At 38.6% G+C, this 24795-nt stretch overlaps 1 protein-coding gene across 2 annotated transcripts in view; it reads right to left on the reverse strand.

Moving 5' to 3' along the window:
• Nucleotides 1-24795, reverse strand: part of nfx1 (nuclear transcription factor, X-box binding 1) — a 29117-nt gene that overhangs the window by 1606 nt on the left and 2716 nt on the right. Inside the window, exons 4-23 of one of the 2 annotated variants that reach the window (XM_066723439.1) lie at nucleotides 24101-24178; nucleotides 22737-22842; nucleotides 22281-22352; nucleotides 21978-22117; nucleotides 21656-21755; nucleotides 19606-19823; nucleotides 19219-19316; nucleotides 13072-13102; nucleotides 12699-12781; nucleotides 8720-8828; nucleotides 7802-7921; nucleotides 7332-7411; nucleotides 6870-7100; nucleotides 5984-6057; nucleotides 5456-5557; nucleotides 5121-5162; nucleotides 4366-4464; nucleotides 2561-2627; nucleotides 1466-1611; nucleotides 292-396 (exon numbers count right to left, since the gene is read on the reverse strand). In XM_066723439.1, the coding sequence (XP_066579536.1) occupies nucleotides 292-396; nucleotides 1466-1611; nucleotides 2561-2627; nucleotides 4366-4464; nucleotides 5121-5162; nucleotides 5456-5557; nucleotides 5984-6057; nucleotides 6870-7100; nucleotides 7332-7411; nucleotides 7802-7921; nucleotides 8720-8828; nucleotides 12699-12781; nucleotides 13072-13102; nucleotides 19219-19316; nucleotides 19606-19823; nucleotides 21656-21755; nucleotides 21978-22117; nucleotides 22281-22352; nucleotides 22737-22842; nucleotides 24101-24178 (2101 nt within the window). The remainder of the gene's footprint in view (nucleotides 1-291; nucleotides 397-1465; nucleotides 1612-2560; nucleotides 2628-4365; nucleotides 4465-5120; nucleotides 5163-5455; nucleotides 5558-5983; nucleotides 6058-6869; nucleotides 7101-7331; nucleotides 7412-7801; nucleotides 7922-8719; nucleotides 8829-12698; nucleotides 12782-13071; nucleotides 13103-19218; nucleotides 19317-19605; nucleotides 19824-21655; nucleotides 21756-21977; nucleotides 22118-22280; nucleotides 22353-22736; nucleotides 22843-24100; nucleotides 24179-24795) is intronic. The other variant, XM_066723440.1, reaches the window with a different exon arrangement.

Genomic DNA, 24795 nt, shown 5'->3' on the forward strand with positions numbered 1-24795 from the left:
TATCACATATGATGAGGTCCAAACCTGTTTTTCCGGGTATAGTTTGCAATGCCAAAGTAGCTTAAAAGTTGATTAGAAACCAAAGCACAGGATTATTTAAAATAATAACCATTGCATTTTCTACTGTACTCTATTTATTTATCACTGAATTAATATTAATTTACACAGTTTTAATTAGTCTATATTATTATTAGTAGTAGTAGTAGAAATAATACTACTAGGAAGATACATTTAACAATCAAACAAATAAAAACTTACAGCATTACTTACGTAAGACTAAAACATACTTACTTATGACTGTACTGTTTAATGTGAGGAATCGGGGGGGGAGGTCTGACAGTGGTTTCCCGTTCTATTAGTGCTGTTAGGGTAGTGTTAGGACAGGCAGATTTCCCTCTGAAAAGACCAAACGAGACAATAACGGTAGCTGAAATATTATAAAATAAAGCAGCTAGTGAAGCATATTGAAGAAAACATTTTCAGGTAGACCACATCTAAATGTTTTGCATCCGTTACCCATCCGCTTCAGTTCACCTGAAGTTCCCTCTCCGACCCAGCTCAAGACTTTGGCTCTTAACTACCACTGTCTCGACCAGACCGCACCATCTGCCTATAGCTCTCCTCTCTCCTTACACTCCTTCCAGACCACTCATCTTCTTGTACCCCCCTCTCTGTTTCCACCCTCACCCCTAAAATGGTTAACCATGTGTCCTCCTACTCCTTATATATTGTTAGCACTTCTTTCATTTTACTGCAACTTCTATCCCTCACTTTAGCTCAGATCTTAACTGTATTATGTCTGCACTGGTTCTCTCACTGTACTAGGATGTAGGTTTAATGTATTTTCTGCTGCTGATTGTATTACTGTACTTTTTAATGCTTTCAAATGTTTCTTATGTAAACTCCAAGTTGCCTTAGACACTAAATGGGCTTGTTTTCATACTGGTATGTTTTTCAGGTCTTTTATTGTTTTGATTTGGTCCTGAGAAAACGTTTGATTAAACTACTGCAGCACGATAAGTTTGACTTGGTCCAGCCCCATGTCTAATTTATTGGTGCCTGGTTAGCTGACTGCAGATGAACGGAGGGAGGCTATATTGCAGTTTGAGATATAATCCAATAATAATCCAATGCTTGTTTTCTGATTGTGAAAAATGTCAGTACCACAAAAAACATCATAGTTACTCAATTAAAAGGTTTTACCAGAGAGCAGTGTCTACAATTTCGACAACTTCTCAGAATGACTTTTTGTAATGATAACAGAATATAACAGGAAGGTCTCACTTAACAAGGTACCCGAGTTCCTGAAAATGACCGTTCTGCTAAAACACTGTAAAACAAAACCAATTTCTCCATAGGAATACATGTTATAAATAATGGTAAAGAAAATAACTAAACCTATTAGCCTTATATATAATGAATGCACTATATTCCATGACTGCAGACCCATGGAGTGAGAGCTTACCTTACTGCAGTAATGACTACATTGCGCTTTGGTTCACTGTCATAGCTGACACTCTCGATCCCATAGGCTTCAGCTAATTCATGGATGATCTTGCGGTGCTCTCTGTTCATTGGAGGGAAGCAGTGACTCCTTTTTGTTTGCTTACCCTAGACAAACATTCAAATGGATGAACTATTAGTTAAAACATTCTCTGAAAGGACAAACTTATTTTGGAAACCGTGATAGTTGTACTTTAATACAGTGGTATTTTTAAGTTTATAAAGCAATGAAATAGATTACATGAACTAAACTTATTAAATGTTAATACATGCTGAACACAGATTCAACCTTGATAAGTGTAAAGATTCCAGCTAAGAGTTCAGACAGGTTTGAAATCAATTAATAGTTTACACACCTACATTTGATTGTGAAACTGGTGTAATGTAACACTGACTTTCCATATTGAAGTTATAGTTTAGTTACATTTAGCAAGTAATTATTCAGTCATTACAAACATTTTGAGTTTGAATTTCACAGCAATACACATTTTTGTAATCTGATTTCTTGTCATCTGAAGTGTTATTTTTTTGGTAGAAGCAGTAGCCAGCCTCTTTATTGAAGGTGGCTTAAAAGATTGCACAGATAAATAGTGCATAAAAAAACACTTTACGTTACATTAACATTGAGAGTAGAAGTCGAAACTCTTGTTTTTGTCAAATCCTATCCAAAACTGATGTATTTATCTAGTAATGTAGTGCTCTGAACCGCCACCAAAGATGTGATGTCTTGAGGTGACTTTATTCAAAACAGTGTTCCTATAATGTCCCTATAGAAACAAGTGATTATTCACATCACTTTGACATAGTGAATATGGATATTTATTTATTCATTGCCACTGCCAGTAAATAGAATGCAGGAGTAAGAGCAAAATACCTGAAATGGCTGCCCTTGGTCATAGTTTGCATATTCCCCAAGCATATGTACAGCTTTCTGAATGTGATTAATAACCACATTTCAGAAATGGGATGAACACAATTAACTTAAAAAATCATATCCTACAATTGTAAACACCACAGATGCAAATATAACAATGTCTCATTGTTTTCTGGATCTTACCTTATATGCCAGTTCAACTAGGTTTTTTATTTCCTCTTCCACTTCACTTACAAACTTGAATTCTTTCCTGAATAAACAAAATATGAAATGTTTTGAAAAGGACAGAGTATGCTGAAATGAATAAATAAAGCTTCTTTATTTAAAAATTAGAATCTGTAATAAGTAAATCATGTTTCCTTATTCTTATTGTAAATAGATAATCGTATCCCCTGTAATTTGCATTTCCATGAGAAAGTAATACTGAACGCTGACAACGTATGGAGTTCTGACTCAAATTTGAAGAAAAAATAAAAATCTTTACTTAACACTAGAAGCGTAGACATTTCGAACTACCTACAAGCGCCAAAGCCGGTCTTTGTAACCGATAGCTCTTTAACAGCTGCGATATGACAATCAAAGGTAAAGCATCGTATAAAACTCGTTTTTATTCATTCATCAAGTTTTATTCATGAACATCAAATCCAACATTTACATAGCACAAATGTAGTATTTAAAATGAAATATGATCATAAAACATTAATATTATTGCTATAAATAACAAAGCACTTTTTTCTAAACGCGCACACTGCAGTCAACACATGAATAACTATATAGCCTACTATTAGCAAAAGCTCAAAAAAGGCATACAATAAGAGAATGAAAGAAGTGTAAACGTAAATATTGAAATAATTCTCAAAAGCAATATTTTATAGTTCAAAAATAACTATTGCATTTATCAAAACATAATTGTACACTAAAGTAAACATTTTCAACATCGTATAAACTTTGTACTCATTGTAGTTTTATATTTCAATAAACTATTTACTATATATTTAGCTTGCATACCTGACAGCTCGACAGTCCACACAGGACACGTTTCTGCACTTTCCCTGCATGAGCTCGTCCCTCACACTGCATTTTGACAGCGTCTCCAGGTGACACTTTTACTCCATGAATATATAGCATCGCAATAAATGCTCCTCCGCTGATAATGTCCATGAATCATTATTTTGCGTGTGATGTGCCTGCGCTACTGCACTTGCGTATTGATCAGTGGAGTAAAAGCACTCGGTGCCATTTGGACCTGGCGTTTCACTCGCAGTGTTTTCACAACACTGGCACAAACCCACAAATGATCTGTCATTGCCAGTATCACTGATCCCCTGAATCAGTCATGTTCATATACACTGCATTTCCAAAACGAGCTCTCTTCAGTCCGTTTCCAATCCGTGTTTATTTGCGTGTAATCACTGTATCAGCTCAATCTGACTACAGTTGTAAGAAAACACCTGTAATGCTATACAATGCATGTGTTTCTCAAGCACATGAAAGTCTGTAGACAGGCAGAAATCGCCATTTGAGCACCAGACTGACTGTATTGTAAAGAGAAGGCAGGATTATGCGTTATATTTGATTTATTATGTATTTAAATGACCGGTCAAAATAACCCGATTTTGGCTATTCTAGTAAAATGTGTTTATAACTTATTTATGTTTGCGTTTATGCAGCTAAAATGCTGTAGGCATGTTTAATACATATAGTTAGGAAAAGTCATGAATGGGTATGCACAGTGTATTTAAGAACACAGAGTAATTCAAATTTTAATAACCAAATCGGTCAAATTGACCGGCTCGGCACATCTAGTGTTAAATACTTTCATGCATGTCCTTTATTTTAAAAAATAAACATGCTTTTTTTTAACCACTTGGCATTTGTTTTTTTTAGGTTTTAAAAACAGGAAAGTAAATTTAACAATACATTTTATTGAATGCATATGGGTAGAGGTTAGATTTCTGTACTTAAATTAAATACAAGCTTCATATTACCTTGCATCTTCCTTCAAGCTGTCGCTGTACTTGGATGCAGAAGTGCGGATATTAAAGGGGTCAGATCCCTGGTCAATCCGCAGAGCCTCAGCAAACCGTCTTGGATGACATGAACGAGAGCAGAATAAGAAAGTTATGAAATCTGAAAACATACTTAGAATGCAGCAGCTGCAATAAGTGCATGTGAAGTGTCAGAATACAACTATGCTCAAACTCACAGGCACACCTATGTGGTAAGACCATTGCATTTGTACGGCTTTAAATAAATACCAATTTGAACTGACAAATGGTACACAGCCATTTTCAAGACAATAACCAGTCAAGTCAACCAGTTTAGGAAAATTTAAACGCACGAGACTGGCAGGGTTTTGAGAAAAAATCATCTTTAAGTGTGTAACAGTCACAAGTGAATTCCTTATTTTGGCTCTGCAATCCCAGAATGCAAAAAACAGTAATAATACTTAGGCCCTAAAATGTCAACATGGGCTCCTAATTGAGGAACCAGCCAGGGCTCACCCATCCCACTCAAATTCATGCAATCCCAACAGGCCCATTCAGTGCCTCAATTGACACAAATGACAGCACCTGGATCTGAAATGGCTATTTCTACTTATTTTCAGTTTTCACTTTTTCAGACAAGCAGCTTAAGGACCATACTGTATCGCTGCTGTTACAAAAGACAAGGTAGACAAACTATGTTTTTGTTCAACTGGCAGAAACTGCACTAACATACATTTTTCCTCATGATAACTTACCTGTTTCTTTCTAGTGTTGCACACTCCTCATCACACTCCAACCTACAATATAAAAAGGCTTCAAATCAGGGATGCACCGATATGAAAATTCTGCCAATATTCGGCCACACAATCAGGTAATACCGATATCTTCTTATTGATCTAAGTATTTATTAATTGGCATAATGATTGCATTCCATCTGGTTTATATGATGCTGGTATACGTCCTAGATTTTAAAATTTATATTTGAGTAGTCATGTTGTTTATCAGGTCATAACCCTGACAGTGCTTTTCTCTGACCTTACAGGGTTTTGAAGTTAAAGGTCAGTATTTAAAATGTAAAACAGTGCATTACCTAGCTTGTTTAATTTCCTTCTTCGTGATCAGCTGGCCAATATCCACCGAATCTCCCAACTGCATGTCAGACAGCCGACTAGCCATGGCTATTGCAGTTATTCTGCAATAAACAGAAAGCATGTTTCTTTGAGTGATTAGGAAATAATATGAAGCAATATAAAGCCATTATCTAAAGTATATTTAAATTATGCAATTTATATATTATGCAATTGTATCTACATTATCTAGTATCTGGCCATTTTAAAAAGCATGGGTCATCACTGAGTAGTCATGTATTAATGGTAAGGCCTTTTACACCAGATTATGTTCTGTGTTTTAGATTTGAGGAGAACTAGAACAAAATTATTATTATATTATATATTATATATATTATTATATTTTATCAACATAAAAAAAACAACCTTACAAGACAAATTCATAATTCACATAAAGAATCCCAAAGTATGGTAATTATATGAAAGTGTTTGAGTTTTCAAAAAGAAGTTCAATCAATAAATCCATACATTAAAAGAAATTTACTACAGACCTCTGGTAGGAGTTTGAGGCGTCAACGCAGATCATGGTTTCCTTTCTGCGTCCACAGTCACACTGCAGCACCACCTGTGTCATAGCCAAATCAGGAGTTAACACTCATCACTTAACAGTTCTGATTTTCAGTATTAACTACATAAAAAAGCATTAAATTGAACACATTAAACAATATCCGCCTGATATACTGTACCACAATGGAAGGGTTGTGATTTTTGTGTTTTACCGGATTTAACCAGATCTCTACTCCAAATGTATTTTTCCAATTCAGATTAAACTTGAAAACTCTATAAAGTGACACGTGACATTGGTAACTAAACTAAATTAGGCGCTGTTAAAAATGTGGCTTCTAGTTGTAGTTACTTCCCTCCCCCCTCAGTGTTACAGTAATATAACTAGGGATTCTGATTTTCATGTTTTAACCAGATTTAAGCGCGTGGCATACAAACACCCAGAATCAGTTGAAAACTTGCACAGAAAATTTTAATGCTGATGGTTAACTGAATAACTAATTTCTCATTACTCGTTTCTCTTTTTAAGATGGCATAGTTGTAATCTACATGTCATTGTACCTGCAAATCTTATTCATAAAATAAAGGAAGGTAGAAACAGCTCCCTATATATATTTTTTTTAACACATTGATGTTGTGCTCATCATATATTATATATAACATTTTCTACCTGAATATTTATAATAATTCACCCAAAAATCAGAAACCCATTCTAAGAAAACAAACTTTGGTGCAATGGGTTCTGAAGCTTTGAACTTTTCTGTATACTTACTCTTCAATAAAAATTGCATTGCATTACGGTAGGAGTGCGGCATGACACACAAACGTTCTGAAAGGTAAATACTCTTCTTGTATGCCCAAGTGTACACTTACCTTTGCTGAACAAGGAGTGCATGGACAGGCTGAGCCCGGGTGGCACTGAGCTCCACACGGATGACCACACTCCGGTCTGACTGCAGAACAAGGCTGTTTACACTTCACCTCTGTCACACAGTCTCCTCGGTGACAGATCCTTCGACATTTGTGCATGCCACATGACAATTCTTTGTTACACATCAGGCCACAGGAGATATCTGTCAGGTGACAAGGAATATTGCTCCTTTGCTGAAAATAAGCAAATTAATTAATAGCATCCAGGTAGTGTGCTGCTTAATTGTCAAACAGGGGAACAATCTCACATTAGGGAATTAGCTCACTCTTTACCCTTTACCTTGTTTCCCTTCAAATGGAAAGGCTAAAACTGAGTATTATGTTTAGAATTTGCAACTGGTTTAACTTCATTTTTGCTTTTCAAAAAGTATACAATGTAATAACCCACTTTATGTTTGGACTCACCTCATGGTTTCCCATGCACCATTTCTGGGTGAGGTAGGTACAAGGAGGGCACTTCTCCTCACTTTGACAGTTATGGAATACTGTGGGGTTATTTAAGTAACAATTACAATCAGACATTTTCAAAGAATTATGTTAAAAGGTATATTTACACCCACCAGCATTATAAAAATACAATACTTCTTCAATAGATTACACATCAGATTGGTTCATTTCAGGATTTAGCTAAATAAGCCTTTCATTTTACATTACATTACATTATTTGTCATTTAGCAGACGCTCTTATCCAGGGTGACTTACATTTGTACCCATTTATACAGCTGGACATTTTACTGGAGCAATCTAAGTGAAGTACCTTGCTCAAGGGTTTTATGTAATATAATGCATGTTACATTAAAAATTAAGTGAAATAAATATACATTTAACCAAATGAAAGATTTTTTGACAGCTTATTCAGCATATACAACTTTTACCTGGATGATCACACTCATGCCTTCTAGTGCAAAGGTTTTTACACTCAGGTGGTTTGGTACCACAGGCAATTGGTGGGTACATCACAGTTTCTCCACAGTAGCATGTTAGTTCATCAAAGCCTGACAAAGAAAAGTGTAACAAGTTCATCTTAAAGTTGGATTCAATTAATCAAGTCACAAAAATAATAAAAGCTTTTATATATGCATGTGTAGATAAATTAACCAAAACTGACAAGCCTCAATTTCTACATTCCCTATACAATTCTTATAGCTCTTACAGTCTTATACCATTTCCCTCTATCATCCATGAGTATGAAGTGTAATGAGGCACTGTCTGGAGATTTCAGGATACTACTGCATCACTATTCAAGGGCCAGAGGTAACAGCAATGTTGATAACAATTACTTTAGTCTGTCAAAATACTAACTGACGAAGAATCTCCATGTGATGAAACTAGTAGTTGCATTGTTCAGTTATGGTCTTGACAAGCTATACATTGTGCAGAACTGTGATGCAATGTTATTTTCTGGGTCTGCTAAGCTCTACATCAGACAATATTACATTGTCTTTAATTACGTATTTCTTTCTATAGCGGTCTAACTACTGCTGTATATGATCTACTGCTGTATATTGTAGTATATTCCATATTGCCTTTCCACTATACCCACCACCTTTCTATAGCCCAGGACTTGGGTATCTATGGATTGATAAAACCCAATGAGATGCAATGAGATTTTCCAATAGAGAAAAAACAAACAACTGAAAATGCAGCCCATTCAAAAAGCACCTCAAAAATCCAAAACATCAATTGTTATTTCACAATTGTTTTAAATTGTTTCCCTTTTTAAACTCTGGTCTTAATATTGTTATCTCAGTACTTGATGTTTACTGATGACCGATACATTCAGTCAGACTCACTTGTTTGCCAGCATGGCTGGCAGTTTCCACGGTGACAAAGCTCTTGGCAGCGATGCTGTCCACAGTTCAGTTTGTACCCACAGATCATGGAGCACTTGTGCTCTTTGTCCTGTCAGAATCACATATTACATGTTACATGTCAGGTGAAACGTAATTCAAAACTGGAGAATACATTTTCATAAAATGTGTAATTGTACGTAGGAAGGAATTTGTAATTAGTGTTAATTTATTGTGCGTGTGTGTGAGAGAATGGGATTGGCAGGAGAAGGGAAAAGTTGATTTGTAGGGTTATCATTGAAAAGGGTGTGACTTCAGGTGTATAAGGGGAAAATTAATTAAATTAAAACATTATTAATTAACATTGGGATTATTAGATTTTTATGATTATTATGCAAATCTTTTTCCACATTGAAGAGTTCTTTTCTTTCCAGTAAATTTCACTTGCTCAAATAAAACTGTCTATACACTAGCTCTTCCTGATGTTGCACTATATGAACATAAATGATACATATACTAAAACAAAAGCACAAAGCTGGCTGTGTGTGCAGCTTAATATTAATTTGTTTGTTGTGGTTCTCTTTCCTTTTCTGTCATTGGTAGTGTCGCAGAATGGTGTTTGGCTTTTAGGTGGGTAAACATACCAGCTGGGTAGGGGTAGATTAATTGCACTGCACATATTATACACATATTATACACTTAACAGTCTTTAATTTACTTTGTCAATGTATTTTCATACAGAAGTTCTCTGTGAGGAAGCCATTGGTCGTGTTCTTGTAGCACAGATTTCCGCAGATATGCGTAGATCTGTAGAATTCCACCTATCCCATTGATGGAGCCACGCAGATCTGCACAGAACTGCAGAAAGCCACGCTACACGAACTCACCCATCGTTAGCCAATCACAGACAAGAAATAACAAATACCACCCTCCCGTCAATCTTCATTACAGCTACATAGAGACAATCAACAGTACAGGCTTTAAAATAAAATCACTATATATATACAGCTCTGGAAACAATTAAGAGACCACTTAACATTGATTTCTGAACTTGGAGTGAGCTCTTAATTGTTTCCAGAGCTGTATATATATATATATATATATATTTTTTAAATTTTAATTATTATTTGTTAGATTCACTTATCGATTGTTGTAAATTCGACTACTCGGTCTCATTCCTACTTAAGATAGCGGGAATGAGTTATTTTTCCAGGTATTCCAGGTATCTATAGTACATTTATTATAATAAAAACATCTTACTACCTATTTGTTGCCTAGATTTCATTTAGACTAAGTGGATAAGCTAGAATACAAATTCATCATTGCACACAAACTAAACATTCTACTCTTGATTTGTTGTCACACTAAAGAAAAAATAAAGTTGAACTGACTTTCCTATGAGACAAAAAGTCAACAGAGCTGACCTTCTGACAGCTGTTCTACAAAATAAGAAATCTCACAGAAGGGCATGCTCCCCCCCAGAACAATCGGTGCCCCGCTGCAAACACAGAATCATGTAGGAAACACTGATCTCTACAACATTCTCTCAGATGACTGAATGTGTACCTCCCAACAATTGAGTATTATGCTACAGTAAACAATGTAATGGTTCACTGAGAAGAGTACAGAATTGTTGCACAACAAACCATAAATCCCACTGTGAAGAGAGGCATCCATCCCATCCACATGTGCCATATACAGTGGCTGTATCCAAAAGCAGATTTTAATATTTTGTATATAGATTTTTTTTACATACAGTGAGGGAAAAAGGTATTTGATCCCCTGCTGATTTTGTACGTTTGCCAACTGACAAAGAAATGATCAGTCTATAATTTTAATGGTAGGTGTATTTTAACAGTGAGAGACAGAATAACAACAAAAAAATCCAGGAAAACGCATTTCAAAAAAAGTTATAAATTGATTTGCATGTTAATGAGGGAAATAAGTATTTGACCCCTTCGACTTAGTACTTGGTGGCAAAACCCTTGTTGGCAATCACAGAGGTCAGACGTTTCTTGTAGTTGCCACCAGGTTTGCACACGTCTCAGGAGGGATTTTGTCCCACTCCTCTTTGCAGATCCTCTCCAAGTCATTAAGGTTTAGAGGCTGACGTTTGGCAACTCGAACCTTCAGCTCCCTCCACAGATTTTCTATGGGATTAAGGTCTGGAGACTGGCTAGGCCACTCCAAGACCTTAATGTGCTTCTTCTTGAGCCACTCCTTTGTTGCCTTGGCTGTGTGTTTTGGGTCATTGTCATGCTGGAATACCCATCCACGACCCATTTTCAATGCCCTGGCTGAGGGAAGGAGGTTCTCACCCAAGATTTGATGGTACATGGCCCCATCCATCATCCCTTTGATGCGGTGCAGTTGTCCTGTCCCCTTAGCAGAAAAACACCCCCAAAGCATAATGTTTCCACCTCCATGTTTGACGGTGGGGATGGTGTTCTTGGGGTCATTCCTCCTCCTCCAAACATGGCGAGTTGAGTTGATGTCAAAGAGCTCGATTTTGGTCTCATCTGACCACAACATTTTCACCCAGTTCTCCTCTGAATCATTCAGATGTTCATTGGCAAACTTCAGACGGGCCTGTACATGTGCTTTCTTGAGCAGGGGGACCTTGCGGGCGCTGCTGGATTTCAGTCCTTCACGGCGTAGTGTGTTACCAATTGTTTTCTTGGTGACTATGGTCCCAGCTGCCTTGAGATCATTAACAAGATCCTCCCGTGTAGTTCTGGGCTGATTCCTCACCGTTCTCATGATCATTGAAACTCCACGAGGTGAGATCTTGCATGGAGCCCCAGAACGAGGGAGACTGACAGTTATTTTGTGTTTCTTCCATTTGCGAATAATCGCACCAACTGTTGTCACCTTCTCACCAAGCTGCTTGGCGATGGCCTTGTAGCCCATTCCAGCCTTGTGTAGGTCTACAATCTTGTCCCTGACATCCTTGGACAGCTCTTTGGTCTTGGCCATGGTGGAGAGTTAGGAATCTGATTGATTGATTGCTTCTGTGGACAGGTGTCTTTTATACAGGTAACGAGCTGAGATTAGGAGCACTGCCTTTAAGAGAGTGCTCCTAATCTCAGCTCGTTACCTGTATAAAAGACACCTGGGAACCAGAAATCTTGCTGATTGATAGGGGATCAACTACTTATTTCCCTCATTAACATGCAAATCAATTTATAACTTTTTTGAAATGCATTTTCCTGGATTTTGTTGTTGTTGTTGTCTCTCACTGTTAAAATACACCTACCATTAAAATTATAGACTGATCATTTCTTTGTCAGTGGGCAAACGTACAAAATCAGCAGGGGATCAAATACTTTTTTCCCTCACTGTATATGAAGAGTTACCTTTTATTATCATTAATTGTGCACTACACATTTTAAATCCAGATAAACCAATGTTATTTCTTAATTACTCGCAAATTGTCTTTATATATGATGTGTGTCGAGGGTGTCAGTTTCCTTGGAGTTGCACAACGAGAAGAAAAAAAAGGAAAAGTTTCAAATTTTGTTGCAAAATGTACTCAAAATGACTGCTCAGATTTTAATGCACTGCACTGAATGCAATGCAATTTCCACAAATGGAAATTGGGCTTCAAGGCATTCAAGACAGAAAACAGGAGACACTTCTTCACAGAGTTATCACAATCTGAACAAACTCCCCAGCGATGTGGTTGAAGCTGTAAATTTGGGAACATTTAAAAATAGACTGGATAGGATCCTTGGATCACTTAGTTATTCATGGACACCAAACGAGCACAATGGACGAATGGCCTCCTCTCCATTGTAAACTTTCTTATGTTCTTATGCAATGACGTATAAATGATTTGCTTATGTTGCTCACGTCTACTGTGGATAAGCCTTAAACAATGACAGTTTGACAAATCGAATTATATAATTAATAATAATTATATAAAAATAGATACTGAATTAAAACATGACAGAAAATTATAAAATGTTACTTTTATACTCACCACACAGCATAGTTCATTACACTTGTGTCGACCACAAGAACGCTTTTTGTTGCACCTCTTCTCACAAGTAAATAGAAGTCCATCTGACAGAGAGAGGAAAGTTCAGTCTGGGGGGCTGCTTCAGGTAAATCAATGTTATTTCTGCGTATACATTGTCAGTATATATTTAGATCTCTCTCTCTACATATAAACAAATATCAGATGTTTGGAAGAAAAGAATACAATGCAATTATGAAACATTGTCAAACATGTATGTTAGGTCTCTCTACCAAACTTTATTTTACAAATCCAACCCAAAAAGCTTCTAGTTTGAAACCTATGAATATTAATTATTACCAATGGGAAATATTTTGTTCTATTTCAGAAAGCTTACCTTCACTTTGGATGCTAGCACAAGGAACATCCTGAAGAAAAAAAAAACATATACTTAATATTTATATTATATAATATATTTATATACTTAAAAATACATTACAGCATTTACTTCAAGTTCACTGAAATATTCATTTTCACTAAAATATGTCTGAGCAAAGAATATCTGCTATAATAACACAACAGGTAGATTAATTAATTTTAAAGCAGCAAGAGCAACCTTTTATACGAAACCTTTTATATCAATACTGAACTGACACAGGGAACTGAAATAGTTTATGTAAAAGTGGAAGACTCATTACCATGGCTAATCAAAGTTACATAAACTAAAGGACAACACAGATAAATAGTGGATATAAAAAACACTTTAGATTCACAATCTTTAAACATTAAGAGTCAGCAATGTTGTACACTGAACCACCTCCCAAATCATGATGTAATGTCCCTACAGAAACAAATGATAGTTGACACTGTAGTTCTGAAACAAAACAGTTTGTCAGTGTTGATACAGATAACTTCAGAATACATTACTTTTATCAGGGTTCATACAGCTTTTCAAAAGTCAAATTCAAGCACTTTTCAATTACTTTCAAGGTGCACGGTCACAGCTTTTCCAGCACCTTGCAGCCTTGGTAAACTAAACCTTCTCATCTAAAATGCATACGTTGCTACACTGAACTAAGCACATGAAATTATAATTTCACCACACTATTAGATGTTATTATGCTGTAACACCAAACATGTTTAATGAGAGCCTTCATGTACACTTGGCATTGTGTTGTTACCTAGCTTTAACCCTGCTGTGGGTCTCTGTGACCCCACCCCAATGGTACTGTCAATGTAACTTTTTTCATGGTACAAGAGCAGGGTTAAATCAGGTGGATATTAAATCAATATAAATCAATCTTGCAATCAGTCAAAATTAGTGAACACCAGTACACAGTAACTTCAGTTTGAATGAAAGCTTTAGTGACAATTGTTTTAAACATGCAAAACATTAAAAACTACATCAATACTTTTCTTTATTGAACTTCCATGTACATTCCATGAGCAAATGTAAAATAGAGCATAAAGTTCTACAAGTCAATCCATGTATATTCAGTATGCTCACATACTGTCAAAACATCATCATGTTTATTCTCTTCAAAACAACCAAGTATAAGTTCCTATATCCTTAACCTAGCAAATGGTGATGATCTTTATGTTATGGAATCTCCCTCAGCTACAAATACTTTGCATTAGTATCTGCTGGTCTCTGTTTTTTCTTTTTTAAATGGAATTACACATTATGTAATTACACATAATAATACACATTATAATAATTGAATACGAATACTAAACCATCAACATGTGCACATATCGGCAAAATTATATATATAGAGAGCCACTGGACTCTCGGACAAGCCAGCTGAGAAGTCGCTCAAGTCGCCGCAGCTAAGTATCGCTTTTCTATTGCGTTTCCTTGTTTATTTAAGTTACATAGACTGTTTACGTGGTTTGTAGTTTAGCTACGAATTGTATATCTTGCACCTGTTTTGTAGGAAAAGCAGCGACTGTTTGTTAGTGAATTTAGCCAGTTACTTAGTGCACTCGACACGCCCTGTCTGCAATCAGAAGCGTTACACTGTGTAGGCTGTGATTATTTAGCATTTGTTTAACATTACTACAAGCTATTGTTCAGTGTAACTGCGTCTATCTGGCACTGTCTTTTGTCTGTATTCAGATATTAAGCGGCCACTAATTAACAGTCCTGCATGGGAGGGAGGGCCATCCTGACCAGCCTTGTGTCATTCAACGCAACACAGGTGTGCACTGTCCTCATTAGTTATAGGTGAAGTATTTAACAGCCCCCCACCCCTCTGCTCAAGCAGTCAGCGCCAGCAACCTTCAGTGCCCCCCTTCCAAAGGGCCGGGACTCTAGCTGCGGGGACTCCAGTGAGGAGACGCTGCACAGCAACAGCAACAGCAACAGCAACAGCAGGCAACCATGACAATCTCTCCAATTCCTGTCCTGCTCTCTCCTTCCTCTCGGCGTGCACCTGTGCGCCATTGTTTCCCTAATCCCTTCAACCTCATCTCTCTGCCTCCCCCCCCCCCCTCCTTCCTCCCTGATACTCCACTCTCTGGAGGCCTGTGGAACTGCCACTCAGCTTCCAACAAGGCCAACTTCATCTCTGCCTTCGGCTCCCACCAGTCTCTGGATTTCCTCGCTCTCACTGAGACATGGATCTCCCCAGACAACACTACCACCCCTGCTGCCTTATCCTCTCTCTGTCCTGTCCCACTCCCCTCGTCTTACCAGGCGGGGAGGAGGAACAGGGTTCCTACTCTTCCCTTCTCTCCTCTTCTCTGCCCCCCCCTCTCTCCTCTCTCAACCTACAGCTTTGAATTCCATGCTGTGGAAATCACCTCTCCCTCTCACCTCTTCTCTACCGTCCACCTGGTCCACTCACCACCTTCCTGGATGAACTCGACTTTCTTCTCTCCTCTCTCCCCTCGCGGTCCTCACCTACCATCCTCCTGGGAGACTTCAACATCCACCTCTCCAACCCTTCCCACTGTGCCAGATTTCTTCCCCTCCTTCACTCCTTTAACTTCTCTGTCTCCCCCCACTCACAGAGCTGGCCGCCAGCTAGACCTCATCTTCTCGAGAGGCTGCTCCCCCGCCTACTCTCCGTGACACCCATGGACATCTCGGACCACCACTTCATTTCCTTCTCCCTTTCCCTCTCCACCCACTCCCTCTGTCACCTTCCGCCGTAATCTCCGCTCTGTCTCCCCCTCCACCCTTGCCTCCACTGCCCTCACTCTCTTGCCTTCCATTGACTTTTTCCCATCTATCTGCCAACTGTGCTACCTCCTCTTTGTTCTCCTCCCTCACCTCCTCCCTTGACTCTCTCTGTCCTCTCACGTCTCGTCCTGCCCGTCCCTCCCCTCCTCAAGCTTGGCTCTCTGCTGTTCTCCGCGCAACCCGAACTAGTCTTACTTCCAATCTCATTTTGAATCCACTGTCAACAACCCTTGCAAACTCTACTCCACCTTCTCCTCCCTCCTTGCCCCCCCTCCCCCTCCTCCATCTCTCACTGCTGATTTCGCCTCCTTCTTCTCCTCCAAGATTGCAGACATCCGCAGGCTCTTCAATACTCCACCCTCATCTCCCATCACACCGAAACCTCGCACTGACCAAGCTTCCTTCTCTTCATTCTCACCTCTCTCAGATGCTGAAGTTTCTGCTCTCCTCCTACGTCACAAACCCACAATGTGTGACCTGGACCCTCTCCCTTCTCATCTCTTCCAAGCAACCTCAATCCTTAATCTCCTCCCTCCTCAACTCCTCCCTCCCCTCTGGCTGTTTCCCCTCTGCATTTAAACAAGCTGCGGTCATCCCACTGCTCAAGAAACCAACCCTTGATGCCACCTCTCCTCAGAACTACTGCCCTGTCTCCCTACTTCCCTTCCTCTCCAAAACTCTCGAGCGGGCGGTCCACCGTCAGCTCTCAGACTTTCTGTCCCAACACTCACTCCTTGATCCTCTGCAATCCGGCTTCCGCACAGCTCATTCCACTGAGACGGCTCTCCTGGCTGTCACTGACTCCCTCAGCCGTGCTCGGGTGGCCTCCCTCTCCTCAGTCCTCATCCTCCTTGACCTCTCCGCAGCATTTGACACCGTTGATCACTCCATCCTCCTCTCCTGCCTCACTGACCTTGGGATCTTGAGCTCTCACCTGGTTCTCCTCCTACCTCAGTGACCGGTCCTACCAAGTGACATTACAAGGCTCCTCATCCACCCTCCAACCTCTCCTCACAGGCGTTCCCCAAGGCTCCATCCTGGGCCCCCTCCTGTCCTCTCTCTACACTCGCTCCCTGGGCCCCCTCATCGCTTCCCATGGTTTCTCCTACCACTGATGATGCCCAGATCTTCCTGTCTTGTCCCTCTTCTGACCCTCTCATCCCCTCACGCATCTCTTCCTGCTTGTTTGCTATTTCCGCCTGGATGCACTCGCACCACCTCAAGCTCAACCTCTCTTTTTCCTCCACTCTTCCTCACCTTCTGCTGACCTCCCCATCTTGATCCCCATGGAATCCACCACACTCTCTCCTTCTTCCGCTAAAAATCTGGGAGTCACCCTCGATCCTGCGCTCTCCTACACCCAGCACATCACCACACTGACACGCACCTACAGATTCTTCCTGAGCAACATACGCCGGCTCCGTCCCTTCCTCACCGACTACTCGACTCAGCTACTCGTCCAGTCACTGGTCCTCTCCCGCCTGGACTACTGCAACTCCCTCCTGGCCGGCCTGCCTGCATCTACTACACGCCGCTCCAGCTCATCCAGAACTCTGCGGCTCGTCTGGTATTCTCTCTGCCACGATTCACACACGATACTCCACTGCTCTGCTCCCTCCACTGTCTCCCGATAGCGGCACGCATTCAGTTCAAGACTTTGACCCTCACCTACCGCTGTCTTGACCACACTGCACCAAGCTACCTTCAGTCACTCGTCTCTCCATACATCCCCTCCAGACCACTGCGCTCCTCCAGTGCCAGAAGGCTACCTGTACCTCCTCTCCACTCTCCTTCCTCCAGAGCCGCTCCTTCTCATCCCTGGCCCCTAAATGGTGGAACGACCTGCCCATCGATGTCAACAGCAGAGTCCTTGACCTCATTCCGGCGCTTACTCAAGACGCATCCTTTCCAACAGTACTTGTAATATTAGTCCTCTATCCCTGCTAGATAGCACTTCACAGCATGCTTCTCGCGTTCTTGATTGTTTTCCTCCTTGCTCCCTTTCCCGTAGCCCTTGTCTGTGACCCTACATCTTGACAGCACGTAGCTTTCACCGTCCAGAATGTAGGAAGTCACTTACTGTACTTGTGTAAATTGGAATTTGTAAAATGTATTTTGAATTGCTGTTTTAGCCAAATTGAATTTGTAATGATTGATGCCTTGTACTTCTCTGTAATTTTGCACTTATGTTGTAAGTCGCCCTGGATAAGGGCATCTGCCAAGAAATAAAAATAATATATATATATATATATAGTACATACTTTGTACTGTACAAATTATTTCGTTTTTGCTAGGGTTAAGCGATTACCTAATTTTAGAAACGGTTTAGTTTGTTTTTGCCCTGTGCCAGTGCTGAATGACACTCCTCCCCTGCGAAGTTATCAGTGTCTCTCTCGTTTTGTTGTGGTTGTTCTACCCGTATGCTTATTGCTTTGTAAGTCTGAAAAATAAAGGCTTATTCTGTCATATTCTAGTACTTTTATATGTTTATTTTGTCAAATTTACATTGATTATTTAAATACACAAGCACAATTATTATATTATATACTTGTAGTAAACATATACACTATTTTTTAAGTCTTCATACACAAAGAAAAGTTAAGCAACTTAAGAAATTCAAAAGTCATGCTCGACAGCGCATGCGCACACATGACTGATATGCAGATACATGGATGTGCACAGAAAGAGGAATTGTCACCAAACCATCAAACACATGCCTACATTGGCCATTCACGTCTAGAAATTATAGAAAATTCCCTGCCATTTACTTTTGGCATAACTCGACAGTGAAAACTTGAATCTTTTTCTTGCAAACCTTACAATGCTGTCCGCAAATGTAGACCTTTTTTATAACCATAGTGTATAATGTATATTTAATTGTATCGAGCCACCTCTCTTTAAAACGGCAGCATTCCAGCATATTTGCAACACTAGGCGCTGATGCCGCGCTGTCTCAGTGGCTCACACTTGCAGCCCATCAAACAGGAGTTGTATTGGCCGCGGCATAAAGCAATCAACTGGCTCTCTCCAACCACTGTAGTTATATCCCGAAGTTAATTAATTTAATCAGACTGCCGATTTATTATGACTTTTATTTATATTTTAAAAAAATATATATTCACAAAATTCCAGCACTTTCAAGCACTTTATTCAAAATTCAAGCACTTTCACAACCTTGAAAATACCACCTTAAAATTCAAGCATTTTCAAGGATTTCAAGTACACGTACGAACCCTGTTTCATTAACTGGTAGGCAAGGCAATTGAATGTATCATTCACCATTCTCCTCTTGTAGAAAGTATTTCAACATTTATTTTTTAAGCATACATCCTGTATATCTTGGGTATGTTCACTTACTTTAGTCTTAAAGCCACATCTGCATCTGATGGTGGAAGTAAGAGAGCAGGGTCCACAGCTGTTTTCATGGCACAGGTTTTCACAGAAGTGAATGGAGTCTAAAATTCAGAAACATTTTTTTCAGCTGGCAGTTTTGATTGTATCATGTAGTTCTTGCTTTACGCATTCATTCTACATCTACATATAATCAAACACACTTATAAGCATATATAGTTTAACCTTTGGTTCATTAAATACATGTCAACACCTCACCTGCCGCCATCTTAGCCCCACCTCACCAGCCCCATTGCAAGCTCAGCCCTGTCCTAAACCAGACCAGATCTCCTTCAGACTTAGATTAAGATGAGTTTGTGCCAAGGGAAGTTACACCCATGCGAGAGAGCTCACCAGCAGAGCCACATGGCAGGGGCTTGCCACAGGTCTTCCCGCATGAGGGGACGGGGTCTGTGCAGCTCCTGCGCTCGGCATAGCCCAACTCCATCAGCTTCGAGAGGGCAGTCTGCCCACAGGGACAGCTGCACACCACCTTGGGAAGAAAGGGACAAGACTGGCAGGGCCCAGGGTGGCAGTCCTCTAAACAGATATGGTTCTCGCAGTCCAGCTTTCTAGAAAGGAAGGAAAGAAGAGTCAATGACCCTAAATGAAGAACTGCATGTTTTTCTTTGTGTCACTGCGAATGAGGTCAGAAGGTTCAACCTAGATACCCACAAGAACAGGGTTTGATAAGAACTAGGGATGTCACTAAGGACTATTTTGGTAATCGAGTATTCTGTTTTTCAATATAAAAGCAAAATGTCAATGTGTGATAAGTACACATTTGTGTGCTTTACCGTTTCTAAACCAATATCAAAGCAGTTTGTTGTGAGTGTTAACCAATCAAAAAACTTTTAAAACAAACTGATTTTTTGTATTGTTAAAAAAATAATAATAATGATAACCCATGAGTCTTAGGAGATGGAAAAAATGGCGGTGCGCTAAAAGTGCTCACTAAATGAGAGTGCTTTTAATTGAGTCAAATGAGGGATGTTTTGAACATTTTACTGCTTATGAGAACAATATAACTTAATTAAGCATTTTTATCACAAGTGTAAATGTGAGGGGTGAAGATACAGATTAAGACTAATTTATTTCAGCCAGTCAAACTAAATATCAGAATCCCCTTTTCAACACAAATTATAGAACTGACACAAAAGAAAACCGCTTAGATTAAGAAATACACACAATTAATAGTCCCCGAACACAGCAAACCCAACCAATTTGTTTTGTTTTGTTTTAGTTGTTTTGCCTGTAGTTCTGAGGAGCTTCTAGACAAGTGCGCTTCTTTCAAAACTGATGATATCTCTTGAACAGCTATTTGTATACATCCATGTCTTTTTGTATTTTAAAAATAACATTCTGGGGATTGGTTTTTGTAAGCGTTTACAAGCCGGGTTAATTTTGAAGAAGTTTTCAGTATAAAAATGGTGTCTGTATAGCATAGGTTTCTTAGCTAATGCACATTTCTATATTCATTCCAAAAATAAACAAATTATAGAAAGAACAAAAAACTTGCATTTCTTCTGATATATAGGTATCATATGATCATAATAATTATTTATATAAAAGTAATTTGCTGCAATATACCAAGCGTTGTGTTGTGTGTAAGAGCGCTGTAGTCCTCACGCATACAGCATTCACTGTCAGTTTAGTACTCAGAGGGTTAATAGAACGAAGCCTCAGGGCAGTAAATTCTAATCGAGGATTTTCTGTAATCGAATTACACGATGAATCGTGACAGCCCTAATAAAAAACAGTTTAAGCTAGCAGTTCTGAGCTAATACATCATATGAAGTCTCCGTATACTTTGACCTCAAAAGTGCCAGAGCTTGACCATATATGTGTACTCAACCAGAGCTGTCAGGCAGAAAAGAAAACAACATGCTGTCCTGTGTAAGTTATCTCTTGTCCTGCAGCATACAAATGCTTGTACTTTTTAAGACCTAGTAAGTTCCTTGTAATGATCCCACATCTGTCTCTGGATTATTTTTAACTGTTCACTCAGTAACAATCAATGTACAATATGCTTCAAGTTCTGTTCCGCCTTAAAATAATATCAAAATATCTTACAAAAGTTGTCCCAAAATACAACAGCATTATGAACAGATCAGGGAATATCCCTTTTTGTAGAAACATTATCCTATTTAAGAAACACATTCCTTAAGCCCTATATAGAATGAAAGAAAAACTATTCTAAGCCGAAAGATAAGCACTAGATGCCCCAAAACAAACAAGATGCATCACATGAAATTAAAACATTTCTTGTTCAGAACCTAAGATATGAGACAGAAGGGTTGTTCAGACAAAGTCAAACTTTAACACTAGCCTAGTAAACCTACCAGTTTGACACTCTCCCTCCCTGAAGTACAAAATGCTGATGAAGTACAAGTGTAATGCTTACTTTCCACATTGTTTCTTACAGGAGAACTGTCCAAATCCATCAAAGTTATCCTTATCTGTTCCACACAGCACCTCCCGGGAGACATCTCCACAATAGCAAACTGAAAAAACAGAAAATATATGGAAATCAATAATACAAACTGCTCTATATGCCTATTGCAAATAAAAATGTGAGCCACCAGCAGAGGAGAACAGTATTGCGGCTGAGCCGCAATCAGAAAAGTAAAATTCAAGGTTGTACCATGCCTATAAATCAAAAGAGGAAGCTCCTGTAATTCAGTACACATTTTATGTGGTATTTGTTCTCAGAAAACTCAGTTCACCTTGCTTAACTTGCATCTGGCATGGTTGACACTTCCCACTGTGGCAGACCAGAGCACAGGAATGCTCTCCGCAGTTCAACTTGATCCCACACACCTCAGGACAGTGGATTGGAGTGGACTGCCCACACCGCACTGGTTGACTTAGGGAGAAGGAGAATTGCAGTGGGGTGGGAAGATAAAAAAGTAAATAAAATTAAAATCTTCCACTTCCAGCACTTAATTTCTAATGAATAACAATCATATATATATACACACACACACACACACTCAAATTTCTATTTGTGTTTGAACACCTGCTAATACCTGTTTTTTCCACAGACACAAGATTTGGTTACAAAAGCAGGGCACAGTGGACAGGGTCCTGGATGGCACAAACTGTAGAGAAAAAATAAAATTGTTGAAGTACGAAGCACCTGAAGATCCCTGTTAGATGTCTTTATATTTTACAAGTAATGGTAAGCAGAATTTTTAAAAGTAGTATAATTTAGTGTCTAAAATCTGTTCATTCTTTCCACCCGAAAGAACTTGCAATTTACATATAATGTAAAATAAAACTTTACAAATCCAGAATGCCTTCATTGCAATACCAAACAATAACAATAATAGACATTATATTAAATGTTTATGACATTGAATACTGCTTCTGTACATTAATCCTGCTAGAAGCAAAACTTTGTTTTGATCTTCAGCTTAATCTCAAGATCAAAAGGGGATTAAAAGGTGGGTCGGAAATGGCTATTTTGGGAATGGGATACTCACATATTACAAGGATGGTTGCAGTCCAAACCGGCTCTCTTTTTACCACACAGCTCTCCACAGCTGTGTGGAATCTCGTTTCGGTGCCATTCAGGATTGTTTACCTTCCCTGAAATGTTCAAATGGTAAGAAATCCATATCTGATCTCACGATTTTAAACAATACACAGTTAAGTGTCTTTCTTAATCATTTTGTGTCATGCTTGTTTAGACCAAAGCTGCATTCCTATTTCTTGCATCACCTATTCTTCCCATAAGGCTCCTGAGTAACTAATCCTGAAACAAATATAAGAAAATGGACTTTGTCGGGAAAGCAGGATGGAGTACATCACATTGAGTACCTACCTGCTCGCTGTCAAGGATCAATAAATGACTTGGCTGAAAGAATGTCTTTGTATGGTCAAGAAAACTGAGCAACCCTCTGGAAGATTCAGTGGATGTGGTTCACTGAGTAAACCCTCACTTGCCAGGCAAACACAACTGTGTCAGACTTTCACTTGAGAGATATGCACTTGAGAGATATAGCCTACATTGCTTAAAATAAAACTCTGTGAAGGTGTTAAAGTTGGAAAGCGCATTCGCTGGCCAGGCCTTTGAAAACCAGTGTAAGCCTGCAAAAGGTCACTGTGGCAGACCTTTTCTTTTTACCTTTTAATAAATTAATTCACAAAGTTTGAATAGGAAATCACAATCTTTAATTCCTCTTTTGCCATATCTACAGCTAAATATAGTATAATATATTGAAATGTCCAGGAAATGTCCTATTTGTTTGTTTATTTGCTTTAGGATTTATTATCTAACAACTTAAAGTAATTACACAATAAATCACTTGACAGACAGTATGGTTAAAATTAAACTTGGGTAATTAATGTAGGTTTATTATACTGACAGAAAAGTTATTATAGACTGCACACTGTTCTCAGTTTTTATTTTAACAAAATGTAATTAAATAAAAACACAGCTTTCTCTTCTAAAACGTCTTGTTATATATCAAGGTCCATAATTAGTTTCTAATTTAACTGTTAAAGAGTTATGCTGTTTGTTTTTGCAGTTTATTTATTGTTTATCACACAGAATAAAATGATTCAAATTCTGACTTTTAACTTTACTATGACTGTGGTGTTAAAAAAACATTTGTTTTTCTAATGCTCCAGTTTCTTTGAATTGCATGATTACCATACATTTACAAGTATATGTAGCATCTAATGCGTGTACTAATATATAATTTGGTATATAATTTGACTATTAAAGTGAAAGCCTTCACAATATATATCTTTTAATATCACAAGTGAAATTTACGGTGATCAAATGCCATGAATTTGACACTCACCAATTTCTATATATTTATTTTAGTACAGTTGTGCTTACCACAAAAGCAGGTGTAGGAGTTTGGGACACGAGCAGCTACATTTTGGCAGGCAGGACACCTCCAACCGTCATTCCCATCTGGAAATTAAATTAAATTCAGTTTAGGCACTAAGGTGATGGAAAACAAGACAATCATCACAAGGAAGGAGGAGAAGCTTATAGTTAAAATCCAGAGGAGGAGAATCATTGAGACAAAGTTATGGTACCAATGGGATAGGCTACATCGGAAAATATACTAAAATGGTTCTCAGAAGCTTTCAAATAATATATTTACAGATGGAGGCCTTTATTCATTCAATATTAATGGTATGTTTAATGCAGTACCCCTTTTTAAAAAGATGAAAAACACCCAATGCTAACATTTAAAAAAGGGAAGAATTTAATTTACTTTGTAAACTAAAACAAGCACTCTGGAAATCATAAGTGGCAGTTCCCCTTTTTGTTGTTTATTCCTTCTCTATAGGAGAAACAGGTTTTAACTTAGTGTGACAGTATGAGTTATGAACACAGCCAAGAGACTGGAGACCATCATATTCAGTGATGAAAGACTGAAACATCAACATACATAATTACATTAGACTGAGGACACCTGAAGTCAGCCTTTGGACCTTGGGCACAGTTTCAAAAACACGCCCATTTACCAGATTCAGTGCACCATGTTATAGAAATGGGCATCATAGCATTGAGAGACACTT

This window comes from Amia ocellicauda, chromosome 2 (assembly GCF_036373705.1).
Source record: "Amia ocellicauda isolate fAmiCal2 chromosome 2, fAmiCal2.hap1, whole genome shotgun sequence".
NCBI classification, from domain to species: domain Eukaryota; kingdom Metazoa; phylum Chordata; class Actinopteri; order Amiiformes; family Amiidae; genus Amia; species Amia ocellicauda.